Raw genomic sequence first — 16,355 nt, 5'->3', positions numbered from 1 at the left:
ATCTTGCATTTTTTTGCAACATTGAAATAACTTTTATGGGGAAATGACTTGGGTGGGTGAAGAAGTGCTGAAAAATTTGTGAATAAGATGAGACCTTCAGCAAAAAGCACTACTGTGGCCTCAAAATCAAGTGTTTCCTTGAAACTGTTTTTAGTATTGTTGGTGTTCAATGTCATAATAAGTAAATAAACAATATTGGTAAAATTCTCAGTAGTTGCAAAAATTGTATATCTTTTAATCCATGGAGGCATAGGTATTCTGAATGATGAGAAGAAAACAAGAGGGAGATAGTTTGAAGCCCTAAGAAGTCACCCAAATGTAGCCTTCCTTCTCCTCCCTCCAAAACCTGTATTAACACTGAATTTTTCATTGGTTTTTTGTTCGATTGCATTAAAAATAAAAGCAGCTATTGCTTTGCATTAAAAAAGTATTCTCACTAAAAACCAACTGCACTTCTTTCGAAGTGTAGAATTTCTGTGGTAGAATAGAAAGGGACCCATTCCCTTATCTAACATTTGAGGTCAGAACAAACAGAGCCTCTGGCAGGGCATTAGGAAAACATGACCTTGGCTGAGCAGCAAGACCCTGCCAGTGTCTAGGCCCTTCATCTCTGGTGCAAAATGTTGACCCATGAGTCAAAGTACATTTTCATAATTGAAAAAGAAAAAAAATCCAACAAAAAAACCCCACAATGCTAAAATCTGGAGGGTTTTTTTTTTTAATTTTATTTCATCAATTAAGTGTCCCATTTAAGTTTTGAAAAGAGATGTGGAGTAGGAAAACGGCAGTAGCTTTGCAATGTAGGATCCAGTGCCTAGAAGCTAAGACAGAAGAGCTGCTGCTGGTTAAGTGCAAATGAAACAAGGAGGAAGGACCTGAGCCACTCTGACCTGTGGTGGGAGCTCAGGCCAGTGAGGAGAGGGCTGAGACAGGGGTATTCCTTATGCACCCAAATAAATTGGGAACTTTCCATCTAAATGGGTGTTCTACAACAGGCTCAGCACCTCCCTTTTTCTGCCTGAAGGGCAAGATGATTTAAGGGCTGGGCTTGTTCTGAGAGGTCTTTTTCACTCTCAAGGATTCTATGGTTCTATGAGATGTCAGGAAAAAAAAAAAAGAACTATGATTACCTGTTTAAGAATGTGAGGAGTGAATGTAACATTCCTGTTGCAAAAGAGAGAGGCAAAAAAGGGTAACTCTCTTTCTGTAATGGAAATTCATCATTTTACAGTTAGACTTCACCCAGGCTTTCCCATTTCCTTCTTTAAAAACAGAAAGGATGTTCCTGATAATCCCAAGATGTGCTGAACTCACTGGTGGGCTAAACTGCTGTTCCTTCCAGTCTGACAAGCTTTTTATTATTTCAGTGGTGGTCACAAATATACATAATATTACTTCTTTACCCATGAAACAGACAGAACAAGTGTGGTTTGTTGTGGTTTTTTATGGTTTTTTTTGGGTTTTTCTTAGTTTGGCTGGTATTTGTTTTGGTTTTTAGCAGGAAGGAAGTTGTCAGGTAATCTCTCAAGTATTTCATGGAAGTGATTAATTTCTGTTTAATCCCTGGATTTAGGGGAGCTATTTGTATGCTTGAGAAAAAAGAGGCTGCTGTATTTTGCACTCACCTGCTTGGCCAGGTAATCAGTGATAGCTGAATAAATAACTGGAGTTTTTTAAAAGTTATTTCATGCCTTCTGGACATAAAGCGTATGTAGATCCGGACAAGACTTTGAGGATAAAAAAATCTCAACCAAACAAAAAACTCCGAAAATTTAATTCACTGCTAAGCCTCTTTGTGTAATGAATAAATTCTTTGCTGGGCAAGGTGGAAATTTAGAAGATTTTTATGATTTTGTCAAAAGCCTGGATTTCATTCTAGTTAGTTTGGAGGTCTTCACCCGAGATTCAGCTACTGCTCAGTTGCTGCACATGCGAAACTATGAACCACTATTGAGTAAGAGAAGATTTTCACAGCTACAGTTATTACCAACCATATAAAATCTTGCAACTTGATGATCTAAATGAAACTGATATTTGATTTCTGACTTCTGTAAGGGCTTCTTTATCTGCCATTCCCAGCTAATGGGCTTAAAATATTTGTTTCTCTGCAATTTCTTTGTATGGGTGGGTAAATTTTTGTACAGTTAGAAAACTTGCTTGAACTTAAGAAACATCCAGTTGCATTTGCTGTGGAAGAAAGGGAAGGAAATGCAAGAGGATTCAGAGTCCCTGCTGAATACTACTTTTCAATCTGCTGTGTCAAAACAAATGTTGGGTGCATAAACGTAAAAGATTATTTGGACTTTGTATGATTGTGCTGCTTTGATTTGGAAGTTAATTACAAACCTTGGAATAAGGAGGGATGTTTATGATGGAAAAGAAAGCATGTTTGGTGTGGCTTCAGCAACTACCACTTGTACATAAAACAGCATTTGGTGTTGTCTTTTGAAGTTGCATTAATGCACAGAAATCTTGATGGCACTGTGAACTTTCATTTATGTGAGAAAAGATTTCTCATGTTTTCTGTCCACTACTTGGATTTGTTTGCATTGAGATTACAAGTACAGCTATTAATGCAGTGAACTAAACATACCAAAAAAAATTAATCAGCATCGCTGTTAATTTAAAGTGCTTTCTTTAAATGCCAAATAAAGTGATAGCATGCATGCCATGAGGAGAGGGAGCCTTACCTGGCAGAGGTTCCTACCCATGTCTTTGTTGCAGGTTATCTTCAGGGAAGGCAGTAATGGGTATTTCCATGTTTCCATCAACTTTTTCTAGGCAGTCTCAAAACTGTAGCAGCTTCTCATGAAGACTCTTCAGGTGCTGTTAGCCTCAGTTGACAGGCAGGCTCTCTCCACCTGCTGTGCACTGCTGTGTCCTGCCTGGCTCTGGGAGCAGCAGCAGCTCTGGGCACTGCAGCTTGCTCAGGCTGCTGAAGACAGGCTGGTGGAAGTGGCAGCAAGGTTTCCGGTAGCAGCTGTGCTCCCAGTCTTCTTGGGGAGCTGCTGAAAACTGTCCAGTCACTGTTGCCTTTCAGAGGTGATGAAAATTTGGCAGACTACACTGATTTCAGAGGCGGTTTCTCTTCCTTCTGGTCTTGGTGTTTGGTGTTACCCTCAAATCGGGTTTCCTGCATCATGTTCTTTCAGGTCTTTTCTGTAGATGTCTGCTTGCGAATCTTTCCATATTCTAGTTGGGGGGTTGAGCCCCTGTGATTATTTCTCTGGAACACTGGCTTGCTTATTTTTCAGCCTGCCTTTTTGACTCATTTGTATCTTGCCTTCTCCCTTATGCTCTGCTCCCCTCAGTGAATTTGGTGTTCCTATTAGCGGATCTCTTATGACATTGGCTGCGTTGGAAATAAGCCGTGGTTAAATCTGCCTCTGGCTCTGTGCAGTGTGAGGGCAGGGTACTTAACTGGCTGCAGGCCAGTTTCAGCTCACCTTGCTGAGGGAGCTTCACGCTGGCTCCAATGGAAGCTGCAAAAAGTACCCAAGTACTTGATTTCCCAGTTGCAAATCCTACAGAGATGTTCCTTTCCCCTTTATCGAGTGTTTAGAGCAACTTTTATAAGCCAGTAAATAAAATCCTTCCAAATTTGAGAGATCATGTGTGGTGCTGTGTCCCAGGTCATTGTTACCCTTGTGCCAGCACGGGCACAGTGAGCTGTATCAGGGCTAGTAAGTCACTTCCCAGGTGGTTATGTTGGGGCCAGGCCAGTTGACGACTGTAACACAACAAAACATTTTGTCAGGGGACCTCCACGCCAGCCAGTGGCAATCCCTGATCTCAAGCCTACAGAAGTGTCATTCAAATAAACTTTCCACAGGAGTGATAAAACTGGGGAGTAGGTAGCCTCGTGCATATACCTATGGCTGTGGCTGTTTCTTTGGTTACTCACGATGTCCTTTGTTTTTTTCCCAAATTTGGCTTTAATAGGCAGATTGTTTAATTCTGGAGCAGCAGACAGCAAAGGACTCTCTTGGTTTTCCTGGCAAAATGCTTTATTGTTGCTATGGGAATAGCCCTAGCACTGTTGCAGAGGCAGAATGACTCCTGGCTGTCTAGCAGGAGATCTGTTACGCCACATTTGTGGACGTTGGGAAATGAGTTGGATTGCCAGGATTTAAGGAAAGTAACTTAAAGCTTTCACCAGAGGACAAAAACAGACTTAAGTGTTACCTCTGTAACGGGTGCGATTTCACTTTTTTTGTCTCTGCTTTTTAAGAGTGAGTATCTTGAGCTGCAAATACAAGACAGAGCTGCATACTAACTTACAAAATATGTTTTGTTTTTAGCTCCCAAGAAGATGAGCGGCCTATGTCACCCTTCTACGTGAGGTATTTACTCTGTTGTTTTCATTTATTTTTCTGTGTGGGATTGACTCATTATTGGAATTAAATGTGGGGAGGGGTTGGGTTCAGAAGTGCTGGACAGAAGCAAAGTGAGCATTAATTTTACATTTGTAATTATTGCTCAGTTAGTGGGATGAGTCTGTGTAGATACCATCTCTGTTGCAATTCTTTTGTAGAGAGGAGGCCCAGGGTTTAAGGCCTTTATTACAGGATGAACGTGGTTTTCCTCTTTTCTTTGGTTTGTTACACGTCTTAGATGCCCGAGTAGCTTATCTGCAGGCACAGGAGAGATTGCTGCTACAGAATTTGAGGAACTGGCAGCATGTGCTGCTCAGAAAGAAACCAGGAACCAGATGGTGAGTCAGCAGCCCATCCAGTTCCCTGCTGCAGCCTAGAAAAGCAGGAGAGTGCCTGGGTACCCAGCACGCCTCACTGGAGGGAATGGTGCTCATGCTGCATTTGAACAAATTGTTTCTTGTTTTGCCAACTGGAGGGCAAAGTCAGTGCTTGTAAAAGGGGTCTAATTCTGTTGACATCTGTGAAAGTTAGCTCTGCTTGCTTCAGTAGCAGGCTCAGTTCCAGTGCTTTCATTTATGCTTAGTGGAAGAACAGGAGCCAGAGCAATTAACAATGAAGGGCTGCAGAGGAGGAAGGGCCAGATATTATAATTGGGTTCTTTGATCTCTACAGAATTTAAACAAATACAAAGAAATCCCAATGGTGCTTTTTGTGAGAGCAGTGATAATTGGAATTCTTACAGTGATGTCTGAAATTTGTTAATCTCTGGCATATATTCCTGTTTATCTTTGTAGCTTGGGTTTTTTCTTAAAGAACTTTTCTAATATGAAGTGTTGAAGAAGTGCAGTTAATGCATACTGTGCAGAAATGTCTGTCAGGGAATTGTTCATGGACTAGCCTGGTTGCATGATTGTGTCTGCCTTTGGGTTGATGCACTGTCATTCCCTGCAATCCATTTGTGCAGATGTTTCCCAGTCTGTGCCTCAAAAGCTCCAAAGTATCAAAGGAGATTCTGCCTTTTCCTTCAGGAGATTATGTTGTATCTGCATACTTACCTTCTCCTGTCTCACATTTTCCCTAGTTTAAATCTTCGTATCTTTTCATTGAAAATTGTCTGCCCCTTTGTTTTTCTTTCTGGCTAAATGTGACCTTCAAATGATTTTAGGGTTTCATTACATTTGCATTCTTACTGCTCAGAACTGTCCTTCCAAGCCCTTTCCTGGATTATAGAAAGATGATCCATGAAGGAGATTCTCTTTGGCTGACCTTGTCAAGATCACCAAGGAGAGATGGGGAGCCGGGAGTGGACCTGAGAGAACTGATACCAAAGCAGGACATTTCTGAGAGGAAGGGAGCAGATTTGAACACCTTAAATAGAAATGGTAGGCTTATGAGGGGGGAGAACAAAGACTGAGTGTGTCCACTGAAATGAAGGGATGGGTTTCCATGGGAATCTGTCTTGCAAATAGGAAGTGAGCAGTCGGGAATAAACACATAGCTGGGAAGTGAAGAAATGGCTGGTAGGAGTAGAGAGGGAGCTGCACACCTTGATACAGAGGCTTCTTGCCAAGCCCGTGTCTTTTGTAACATTGCTGGGATACAGTTACGTGTAAATAAAGGGAACAGCTTGTAAGTCTTGCTTCTGTTTGTAACACATCAGAAATCCTGAGGTCAGTTGCCAAGTGTAGTTAATTTGGCAGGAGAGCTGGTGCTGGCTGGGCGATTCCTGGTGCTTCAACAACTGAGAACTTGAGTGGGTGGCCAGTTTTTTCTGTGTAACTTTGAAAGTTCAAGTTGTTGCCCCAGGGACTGTGCATGACATATGTAGGAATTGCATTTCACACCATGGGCAAGGAAGAGAAGGCTGTCTGCTTTAGCTGTTTGATGGTCAAATCTATTTCTATTACTACTAGCCACACTTATATAGCTTGAAATACTGCTCAAGTAATCCTTCAAGTGAATCATGAATATTTGGGCACAGGGCGGTCACTGCTGTGTTAATGCAGTAATTCCATATAGATAATTATACAACAAGTTAAGTAAGTGGGAACAAGGGCTCTTTAGCTTCCAAACACTGCATAATACTTGGCTCTTGCCAGATGGAAGGAACATTGTGTCCCTCTGTCATGGTTTAACCCCAGCCAGCAACCAGCTGCTTTGCTCACTCCCCCACCAGCAGGATTTGGTAGAAAACTGGAATGGTAAGAGCTGGAGAACTCATGGGTTGAGATAAAGATAGGTAATAGGAAAGGGCCATGCACACAAGCAAAGCAGAAAAGGAATTGATTCAGTGCTTCCCGTGGGCAGGCAGGTGTTCACGACAGGGCCCTGTCACAGGTAGTGGTTACTTGGGAAGGCAGATGCCATCACTGAAAAGGTGCCCTACCCTTCCTCTTTTTTCCCCCCACTCTACACACTGAGCATGATGTCACATGGAATATCCCTTTGGTCAGTTTGGGACACCTGGTCTGGCTCTGTCGCCTCCCAGCCTCCCATGCACCCCTAAATTCCCTGCCAGTACAAAAACCAGAAAAGGCCTTGTCTGTGTGTAAGTCCTGCTCAGCAGTAACACAAACATCTCTGTATTATCAACCCCATGTTCAGCATAGGTCCAGAGCACAGCCACATACGAGCCACTGGGAAGAAAATTAACTCTACCCCAGCCAAAAGCAGCACACCTTCCATAAATCAGTTTTAGTGGGATCAAAGCAAGCTTGATTATTCGGTGCTGTACCATGTCAACTTACAATGGAGATGGTTTCCCTGGTTGATGTTTTTAACAATAAAACAAATGCTGAAGGTCTTAACTTTTAAGTCAGGACTATCAGAACCAATAAATATGCTATTTCTTAAAATGACACTGATTGGTTTTTTTCCTTTCAATATTGGGACTCAATAAAATCAAGACTTTATCACCGCTGCTACTTTGTAAGAGAATAAACAGAGTGGTAACACCAGTACAACCATGTTATTTTTTAAAAGACTTTCCAGAGAGAGGAAGAAAAGTAGTGTACCTAATCTGTCTGATGTCAGCAAAATGTTTTACATCATGCCATCTATATGGAAAAAGTTGGCATGAGTACTAGAAATTAAAGATGGGTAGGGAGGAGGTGAGACCTATAGATACTGCTGGTAGGAAAGGAAGGGGATTGTTGCTAGGGATCCTTTAGTGCCATGAACTTCTTTTCCTTGATAGCCACTAGCATAATAAAGTCAAATCATGTTCATTAATTGAGCTTATAGCAGAAATTTAGGAGGGTGAATGGGTTGGCAGTGTCCTCTGGGAGAAAATATGTGGCAGTGAATTATTATATAGAGTGATATATATATATATTTATAAAATATCTCACTGTCATATATAAAAATATTTTATATATTTATAAATATAAGCATCTAATTTAAGATATATGCTAAAAGAAATAATAACATAAGTAATAAAGTCATACACCTGAGGTCTAATAATGAAAATCTTTGCCCTGAAAGGGGTGTTCCTCACATTTGGAAATGCCAGGGAAAAAAAAAAAAGATGTGAACATACTTGTTCATGGAGGGATGAAAGGGAAGCATGGGATAAAAATACCTAAGTTGAAGTAATCACATGACAGTGGATATATAAAGGAAGTATTTTCAGTACACTTAAAAGTATGGATACCTCTGTACAAGAGACAAGTGAAACCTTAAACACTTTCAAGTCACTCTTGTTCCAATAGTTTCAAGTTTATGACAATGATTAAAGAAATGGGAAGACTGTTAAAAGATGGAGAAAAGAGCATGGAGATCCTAGCTACTGTAAGAAATTAACCAGAGCACACATATTCCCCCTGAGTTTTAGACAGAGAGGGGGAGGATGTTTATGTTAATAATGATACTGATGCAAGAGAAAATGTGTACAAATAGTTTGTTAATCTCTTTGGTCAGAAAATTACTAATTTCATAGCTGCATATGCCCTCTCTCATTGGGCATAATAAGGATGATGACAGCTTGACCAGTTCGACACACCTGGGGTTCTAATCCATTCACCTACTGCTGACCAGAGTTATCTTCTCCCTCTCTGTAGTCCTTGATTAGATAATTTGTTGGCTCAGCTGTGCTCAGTACCAGGCAAGAAGATTTCTATACTCTTAAAAGAAGAGGAAAACCTTGCTAGGTGATTGATTGTTCCAGGGAGTCACACCTGAAGGGTACTTACATTCTAAAACCTTTTGTAACAAAACCTTGTGGTAAAGGAAGTTGAGATTGTTAAAAAATGCTCCTTGTATAATTCTTTAGTGAGACTGTGAATACCAGCTGCAGGATGTTTGAGTCATCAGTACTGAGAACACTCAGCAGTTTCAGGTAATGAAGCAGCAAGTCCCTGTAAGCACAATTCCACTCTACGTGTGCAGTGAGTTCTCAGAAGACAGGGAATCTTCAGGCATGCTTTGTGCTGGCCTGTGTGCTTAGATGTGACGTTAATCATGTAGATGCTTTCAGAGGAGCTCCCTGATGAGTATGTCCTGAGATAAGCCAGAGCTTTGTAGTGTGGAGCTTCCTTTGATAACATTCAGAGCATTAAACTGCAATTGCAATGAGACCTGACATCACAAGTAATGCCAAAGATTGCATTAAATACTCATGAGTGCCAGGCAAGGCATTGGACAGTTTTGCCTGGTTCTTTTCTTAGAAGTACTCCTGCAGGCATTATTCAGTACAACTGGCTGTTTCTCCTTTTAACAGTTTTCATTTGAGACAGCTCTTTAAATAATGCAGGTCAGGTATTCTTACCCTAAAGTTTATTGGGTGTAAAGTGTTTTATGCTGTTTGTTCTCAGGTCAGTTTCGTGAAAAAACTGGAAAACTTTGCTCTGGATTTCACACCTGCTCAGAAATTGCTTGGCCGCCTTCACACTGAACACTTCTCCCTCCATGGGAGGTGCCATAAGAGGTCCTAAGTGCACAGGAGTGCTGGGCTCCATCACAAATGTGATGTGTGTTCATGTCCATCACACGTGCACTGGCTGAAGTAACCACCCAGCCACTGGGTGTCCCTGCTCTGGGTGCCTGGCTGCCATGCAGCTCTGAGGCTCCCTGGGCATTATTTCCCTGCACAGACACAGCCAAGCAAATTCACCAAACTGAGTCATGGGGCCTCCATGAATACCCTGCAGGCTTGTCTCTGCTCCAAGCAGTAGGTGTCAGTGTGCATCTGTCATAAAGGAGGTGCAAGTGAAAAACATTAGGAATCCCGAATAAAGTTGCTTTTAGTGGGGTTAGTATTCTGCGTAGTAATGAAGTAGTGTAAAAAATAATTTACTGTGTTTAAAGGTGGGATAATTTGATCTGAGCTTGTGAAAGTGTGAAGGTGCTGAGAAAGTAATGAAAGAGTGTCCTCTGTGTGATAGGGCATCCCAATAACTAAGAGCACGCCCCTTTTGTTTTGTTTTTAAACTCATTATTTTGACATTTTGTATGCCATCACAACATTTCTCTTTGGTGAAAGTGTGTCAAATAAAGTAGTTGTCTTAAAATGTATCCCACGTGAGTTTAGCAGTATTGCATGTCACCATGTGGACAGTGGATAGCATTTAGACCATATAAATACCTGTGAATAGGAACTTCCTAGATCAGGGATTGAAATACCATATTTAGGAGGACTTCAGGAATTTCCCATCTGTTATGTCAAAGCCGTTTAAACATCCTCAACCTTGCTGGAATAGCAAAATGATAAAGTTTTTGCACATATTGAGGCTTTCTTACCGTTGTGCTCGGCTTTTAAAAAAACAAAAACAAAAGCCACCTTTGCTTCCTGAATAATGCAGATGGACTGTATGTGTCAGCAATAGGTGACTTTAGTACCAGACTGTAAGTATAGCCTATGAATTAGGCCATTAGATATTGTCAAGAATTAATTAAATTACTTCATAAATGAAAACCCAGTCTGGGAAAACACTATGCCGGTATGTCAGTTTCCTAGTTTGCTCTGTTTGATGTTTTTTCATTCTGTTTTTTGTCTAGATGCTAAGATACTTTGCTCAATAGTGGCATGAATGAAAGAAATCAGGAGAAAGGGTACCAAGAATTTGATATCAGATTCATTGATATCCAACATCTGCTATCACAAGATGCCCAAAACAGACCAGACAAGCTGCAGGCATTGCATAAGATAATTCTCACTCTGGTGCACATCTTTTAAACTTAGGGATGGCTAGTTATGGGGTGCAGGTGAGATTTAATGGTGATGGAAGATAGCACCTTCTTGTCCTTGAGGCTGAAACAGAAGAAAGGAGGCCATGCAGTAAGAGTTTGCCTTAAGTGTGAAGTAAGACATTATCTAGAGCTGATAGAGCACCTCTGAAAGTGAGCAAAAGACTTGAGTAAACAAGTTAGACAAAACTGGGAAGTGCTAGAGGTCAGACTTCCCAGAAGGAAAAACATGAGGGTCATAACAAACCAGTTCAAAAGTTCATAGCACTTGAAATAGCTGTGTGCCTTTATGCAGGTTTTCTGGCTGGCTTTCTGAAAGTAAAAGTCCCCCAGCACTGGGAAACTGTCCTGCTGCCTTCAGTCACCTGAGGAGAACCTGTAATTTCTGTGAGAAGTTCGTATTTCTCAGCATGCTGTGCAACAGCAGCTGCATAATCTAATAAAGATAATCTAATTGTGGAGATAATTGACTGTATGTATCAGTGAAATGGAGCAGATGTGAGGAGAAAATAATTAACTGGAGCAGAGCATGAGTTCCCATTGTCCAGGTGATTTACTGGGCAAGGCAGCTGCCTGCACAGGCGGGCGTGCCAAGAGCCCTCTTCCAGGCATGGCTCGCCCTGCCTGCTCCACAGAAATCCAACAGCAGAGTGGCTTCTGCCACCCAAGAAGTTTGGAAAACCCCTCAGGATACACCCTGCTTGCCTGCTTGCTTGTCTGGGCTCTGCAATCCTCACAGGGTGGTGTCTTTGGCTGTGTTTGCCAACATGCTCTTGCACTGCCTGTTCTGTCCTGCAGAAGGCTCGAATCCTAAAACCACTGTGTAACTCTCTCCCCTCCACCATTTGTTTTGGATGTGAGGTTCTTTGGTGTAAGAAAGGTTGGTGGAGAGTAAGTAAAGTGATTTAGCAACACATTCAAGTTAAGCTTCAAAATTAAATAGCCAGAAAAATTGCCAACTGTGGAATTAAAAGGAAGTTAGTATCTAGAAAAACTCTGAATTAAAATCTGTGTTATTCAGAGGGGCTAATAAAAGAGCATTAATTTATCACAGACCTAAGAATAAACTTGGATTTAGTACAATAAAATCAGAATATCAGCGCTTCATTTTGTAGTCATCCACTCAGCTGACATCTAAAGGATACATACTTCCTTGTTATTTGTCAGTAGTTTGAAAATCACCATGATACTATCTTTCTTACAGAATCTGTATTGCCTGAACAGGGCTTTTCTAGATACAATAAATTAAGTGTTATGCATCATTAAAAATTAGTCAGGTTAATGTACTTAAAACTGAATTGGTGTTAGTAAAGCACACAGTTAACTAACTAACTAACTAACTAAAGCACACAGTGAATTAGAATGTACTGGGCGTTAGAAAAATTTTTATTGGTAGAAAAACTTATATCCTAGGGATGTTTTAAAAAAACTAAAATCCAAAAAATCCTTTCTTCCTCTCCACTACCACCTTCCTGGCATGAAAATAGAGAACAAAAGTGTGATATGAAAGACAGCCTCACTCAGTTTGGCTTGCATGTAGGTACTATAAAAAGGTGATACAGCATTAATCTACTCCCAAGAGTGTAGGAGCTGTAGCAAGCGCATGAATTGTATTTTATAATGTGGGTTAGCCTACATTAGCACACCAGCACCTTACTTTGCTAATATGTCTCCATGGGAGACCAGGTCTTAAAAAATAGTTTTTGCTGGGAAGAGGCCACATAGCTCCTGTAAGCAAACAGGAAAGCAAGTAGGGGTCTTTAAATGTGCACTTCAAATTCTGCCATCCTATAGTTGGTAGTCAAGGTGTTAGACGTGGGAAGAGTGTGACCTTGCAAATTTAGTTTCCTGTATGCAGATATTTTATCTGTACTAATAAGTACAGTAATAGTTGTTTGCGTCTCTTCATGAAATTATCTGAACGGCACAACTGCTCGGGTCCTGCTCGGGTAATGTGGAGCATACTGTCAAGTCCATGACTGCTTTCCTGGTGTGCCACCACTCCGGTGACCTGTGCTGGGACTGGAGAGTAGCACTGAGTGAAGCTGGGATTGGCAAGGATGTGTGTGTGGGTAGAGCCAGGTGAGCACACCAGCTCAGCCTGAAGCACATTGCAAGTGTGATTTGCAGCTGGGTGTTTGTGGGGAGGGGTCACACTGGTTTGTTGGTTTTGTTAAATTAGCTCCTGTAGTGACCCCTCATTTATGTGTCTCTTCCTCTGTTGCCTGCCTTCTGCCCAAGTGACACTCAAACCCAGTAAGGGCACAGAGTGGTTATCTGAGGGTGCTGCAGCTTCTTAGCTAGCTCTAGCCCCATACAGTGAAGTGCAAAGTATTCAAGGGAAGCAGAGAGAAAACCTTTGGGTAGCAAAGGCAAATCAGCTGTTGATGGTTCTGCAATGAAATTATTTGAGAGAAACTGGTGAAGACTGAAAACAATGCTTGGCTATTTTGGCAGGAAAACATCTTGCATCCAGCTTGGCTTTTGTACCCTGACCACATTTTACTGGGATTTATCAGCCAGTTGTACTCTGCTGATATGGGGATAATTTGAGATGAAACCCCTAGGCCTGTAGTTTATTTGACTGAAGGGAGGTTGCAGGAAGGATGAATAGGCAGTGTCACCTTATCTGCAAGGCTGAGTCAGTGGGTGAAAAAGGGGCAGGATGGGACTCAGCTTGGCAGAGGGAAGAAAGCAGTGACACCTGTGCCAGGTCAGCTTGTTCAGAAGGGCTCTGAACAGCAAGTGATAACATCTACATTTGTGTCAGCTCTTCCTGAGCCTGATAAAAGACCAAGGTAAAAACTAGAGAAGCATGCCTAGATTTTATTTTTTAAAATGAAGCAAAGAATATGAATATGTTCTTTGAGCATGTTCAAAGAGAGAATAGTTAAACAGAGAGAGCAGTTAAATATTAAGTGTATACATTTTCAAGTCAGCTTCAAAAGGCAAAGGTTGCTGTCATGGGGCTAAAACACCAGCAGCAGGAAGCCCACAAGGAAGGAAAAAATCTGTAACATGCTGAGGTTGAAATACTTGCTGTTAGACCTTTGCCTATTTCATGGCAATGACAGGGAAATTAATTGTTGAGGATATTGACTTGTCAAAATGTGCCACGTCACAGTGGGAGTGAAAATTCCTTAAGGGGAAAACCTGTGGCATATGTACACAGTTGTTGTTGAGACAGCTCAGACCTTTAAATCTTAGCACTGCAAAGAGCAAGAGGTTTTAAGGCCTTATTTTGATAATAAGAGCTACATTTCTTTTCTTTTTTTTTTTCTTTTATACAGTACCCACGTATCACAAGTCAGTAGCAACGTTCCTGCTACAGGAGAGTAAGTGTCTTTTACAATTTTGTAGCTATCTTTCTTGGAGCTTTTTAAAGTATTGCTTGTTATTCTTTGATTTCTCTTTAAGAGTTGTTCTTACATAAACAAAAAAAGAGACAGTGTTTCCCAAAGCAATTAATCTCCAATGATAATAAATCACTTCTTCCTGAAAGCTTCTCAGGCCCTTGGTTCTTTGCTCACTGTGCCTGTGATGTTTTGCTTAGGCAGAACTTGCATATTTTGAGAAGTTTTTTGCACTCTGTCATCTTCTTGCTGTTGTTTGCTCCCTGTTGCATCCCAGCAGAGGATGTGACCTGACCCTAGTGCTGTAACTGGGAGGAGCAGAGCTAAAATGAGTTGGCTCCTTTGCTGGAGCTGGGAAGTCCCAGTGGCTGATGGGTTTGCAGAACTGATCTTTGTCAATAGTGAAATACAGACATACTTGCTTAGTTCAACCATCTGGGCTTTTGCAGTTGCTAAGGTCTTCTGACTTTTCCAGGAACTACAATCTCAGCAAGCTTTCAATTATAGCAACTTAGCAGAGCTTTTGTAAAGGAGAAATGAGCCCAAGCACAGATTCCCGTACTGTAGCTACTCAGTTGAAAATTAACCAGCAAATCCTGAAATAATATTTTAATTATGAAAAAAACAGTAGAAAGCCATACATGGACTTTGGACATGCATGTTTGAAAAACCCATTCTTTAGCAACTGCTTAAAGCATTGCAAGAAACAGAGATGGGATGGGGACGTGTACAAAAATTTGTTTCTATATGATTTCCTTGGGAAAAAAAGTCTTTTTCCCATAAAAGCTTCATCTGATGAAGAAGGGAAGGGAATTATACAAGAGAATGGCAGTACCAAAATGAAAATTTGTTTGTGTTGAAATTTCGAGTAGTCCTACACCTTTAACTGATGCAACTGCAGGGCTTCTCTTGTGGTGGCTTGCGTGGAAACCGTCTTAGTGCCATTGAGTGTGAGGGTGGTATCACACCAGTGTCAGGGTGGCTGTGGATGCACAAGAATGTGGCCCAAGAATGTGTAAAAATGGCATGAACTCAGAACAAAACCCATGCTTGGTCACAATGTATGTGAGGAGTTCATATTGAGCTATTGCATATTGTCATCCCTCTGTGAAACAGCAGTGAATCATCTTGCAGGTGATCCATTGCCTTACTGAGCTTGTTTTGCACAACAGACCTGACCCCTGTCAGCATGGCTGGGTATCAAATGCAGTTTTGTCACAGGCTTTTAAGTGGAGTATGAAAGTATGGCACCCATATCTGTAGTTGCAGTAAGTAAAATTAGTTGTTTTACTGAAATTTCAGACATCCCTAGAAATAAAAAGAGCAATATCAATTGGGAAGGCTCAGCTATTCTGAGGGACTTGAACCAGCGGGTATCTGAAGATTTTGACGTTGCTCTTTGCATATGTCGTAGCACTGGAACATCTTGTGCTGCCATCCTAAGAAAATACAACCCACAGATACCCTTGTTTTATTTATTGTTGCAGAGAGGGAGCTCCACAGAATCTTTGAGCTCAATTGACCTTATTTTTCGGCTTGACAGGTATTTAGAGAAGACAATCCGCTCAGCCGTGGAGCAGCATCTCTTTGATGTTCATGGCTCAGGCGGCCAGAGTTCAGAGGACTCTGAATCCGGGACGTCTTCAGTCTCTTCTAATGTGTCTGCCAGGCAGAGGAGGCGACACCACAAAGAGCAGGAGGAAGCCCGGAGAAACAGAGACATGTATGAGCCTGATTTCTTTGTTTTGGAAAGTGTATTTAAGTCTGCCCCAGTCATTTCTTTGTATCAAGGCAATGCTGCATTCTGTTCTGAAAGGCACTGACCTTTGCCCTGACTGCAGTGCCCGTGCAGAGCTCCATTGCATCAGTCAGAGCTGGGGAATTTAGAGTTTACTAGATCATGGATGGGGCAAAGCATGATAAGAATCTAGGGGGGTTACGCAGTCAAGTTTTTAATTACAGTATTTGGAATTGGTGATTTACAGTATTTGTTGCATTAGTGGAAATTCCCAAGCAGTTTGCTCTGCTGCCTTTTTTAAAATAAAAACACTGGGCTCATCTGCTTTTCTGAATTCAGAATGTCTTCAAAAATGAGATGAAGTTCCACTTTTGTGTGTGGAGGCACAGTTTGTGTTTGGCTTTAGTGAGGAGACTTGGGAATTTGTCTGAAATTAGAATAATCTTCCTAAGAAAAATCTAAGATGTATTTTTTTATCCACATTATCACACAAAGTTTAAACATGACTTGGTAGTGAATTTCCTTAAATGTCTGTCAGAGTGAAGATAATACCTGTTTTTCCATTCATACTCCTCTAGTTGTGACATATATTGTGTGGTACAAATGTATTATACCAGAGCTTTAACTAACTTGTTACACAAGGCACAGCTGTATTTGAGAAACTGTGGCACAAACAAGGCCAGGTTCAACTGTTTATCTGTAACA

At 41.2% G+C, this 16,355-nt stretch overlaps 1 protein-coding gene across 12 annotated transcripts in view; it reads left to right on the top strand.

Moving 5' to 3' along the window:
• FAM13A (family with sequence similarity 13 member A) overlaps positions 1-16,355 on the top strand; it is a 147,764-nt gene that overhangs the window by 90,547 nt on the left and 40,862 nt on the right. For 7 of the 12 annotated variants that reach the window (XM_064416910.1, XM_064416916.1, XM_064416915.1 and 4 more), the window contains 3 exons: positions 4,302-4,343; positions 13,850-13,894; positions 15,456-15,635. In XM_064416910.1, the coding sequence (XP_064272980.1) occupies positions 4,302-4,343; positions 13,850-13,894; positions 15,456-15,635 (267 nt within the window). Of the gene's footprint in view, positions 1-4,093; positions 4,197-4,301; positions 4,344-13,849; positions 13,895-15,455; positions 15,636-16,355 lie in introns of those variants that run through there. The other 5 variants (XM_064416912.1, XM_064416920.1, XM_064416921.1 and 2 more) reach the window with 4 other exon arrangements.

The sequence above is a fragment of the Passer domesticus genome, chromosome 4 (genome assembly GCF_036417665.1).
Source record: "Passer domesticus isolate bPasDom1 chromosome 4, bPasDom1.hap1, whole genome shotgun sequence".
Classification (NCBI taxonomy): domain Eukaryota; kingdom Metazoa; phylum Chordata; class Aves; order Passeriformes; family Passeridae; genus Passer; species Passer domesticus.
The sequence above is the reverse complement of the archived record's forward strand: the minus strand, read 5'-3'. Positions and strand labels throughout refer to the sequence as shown.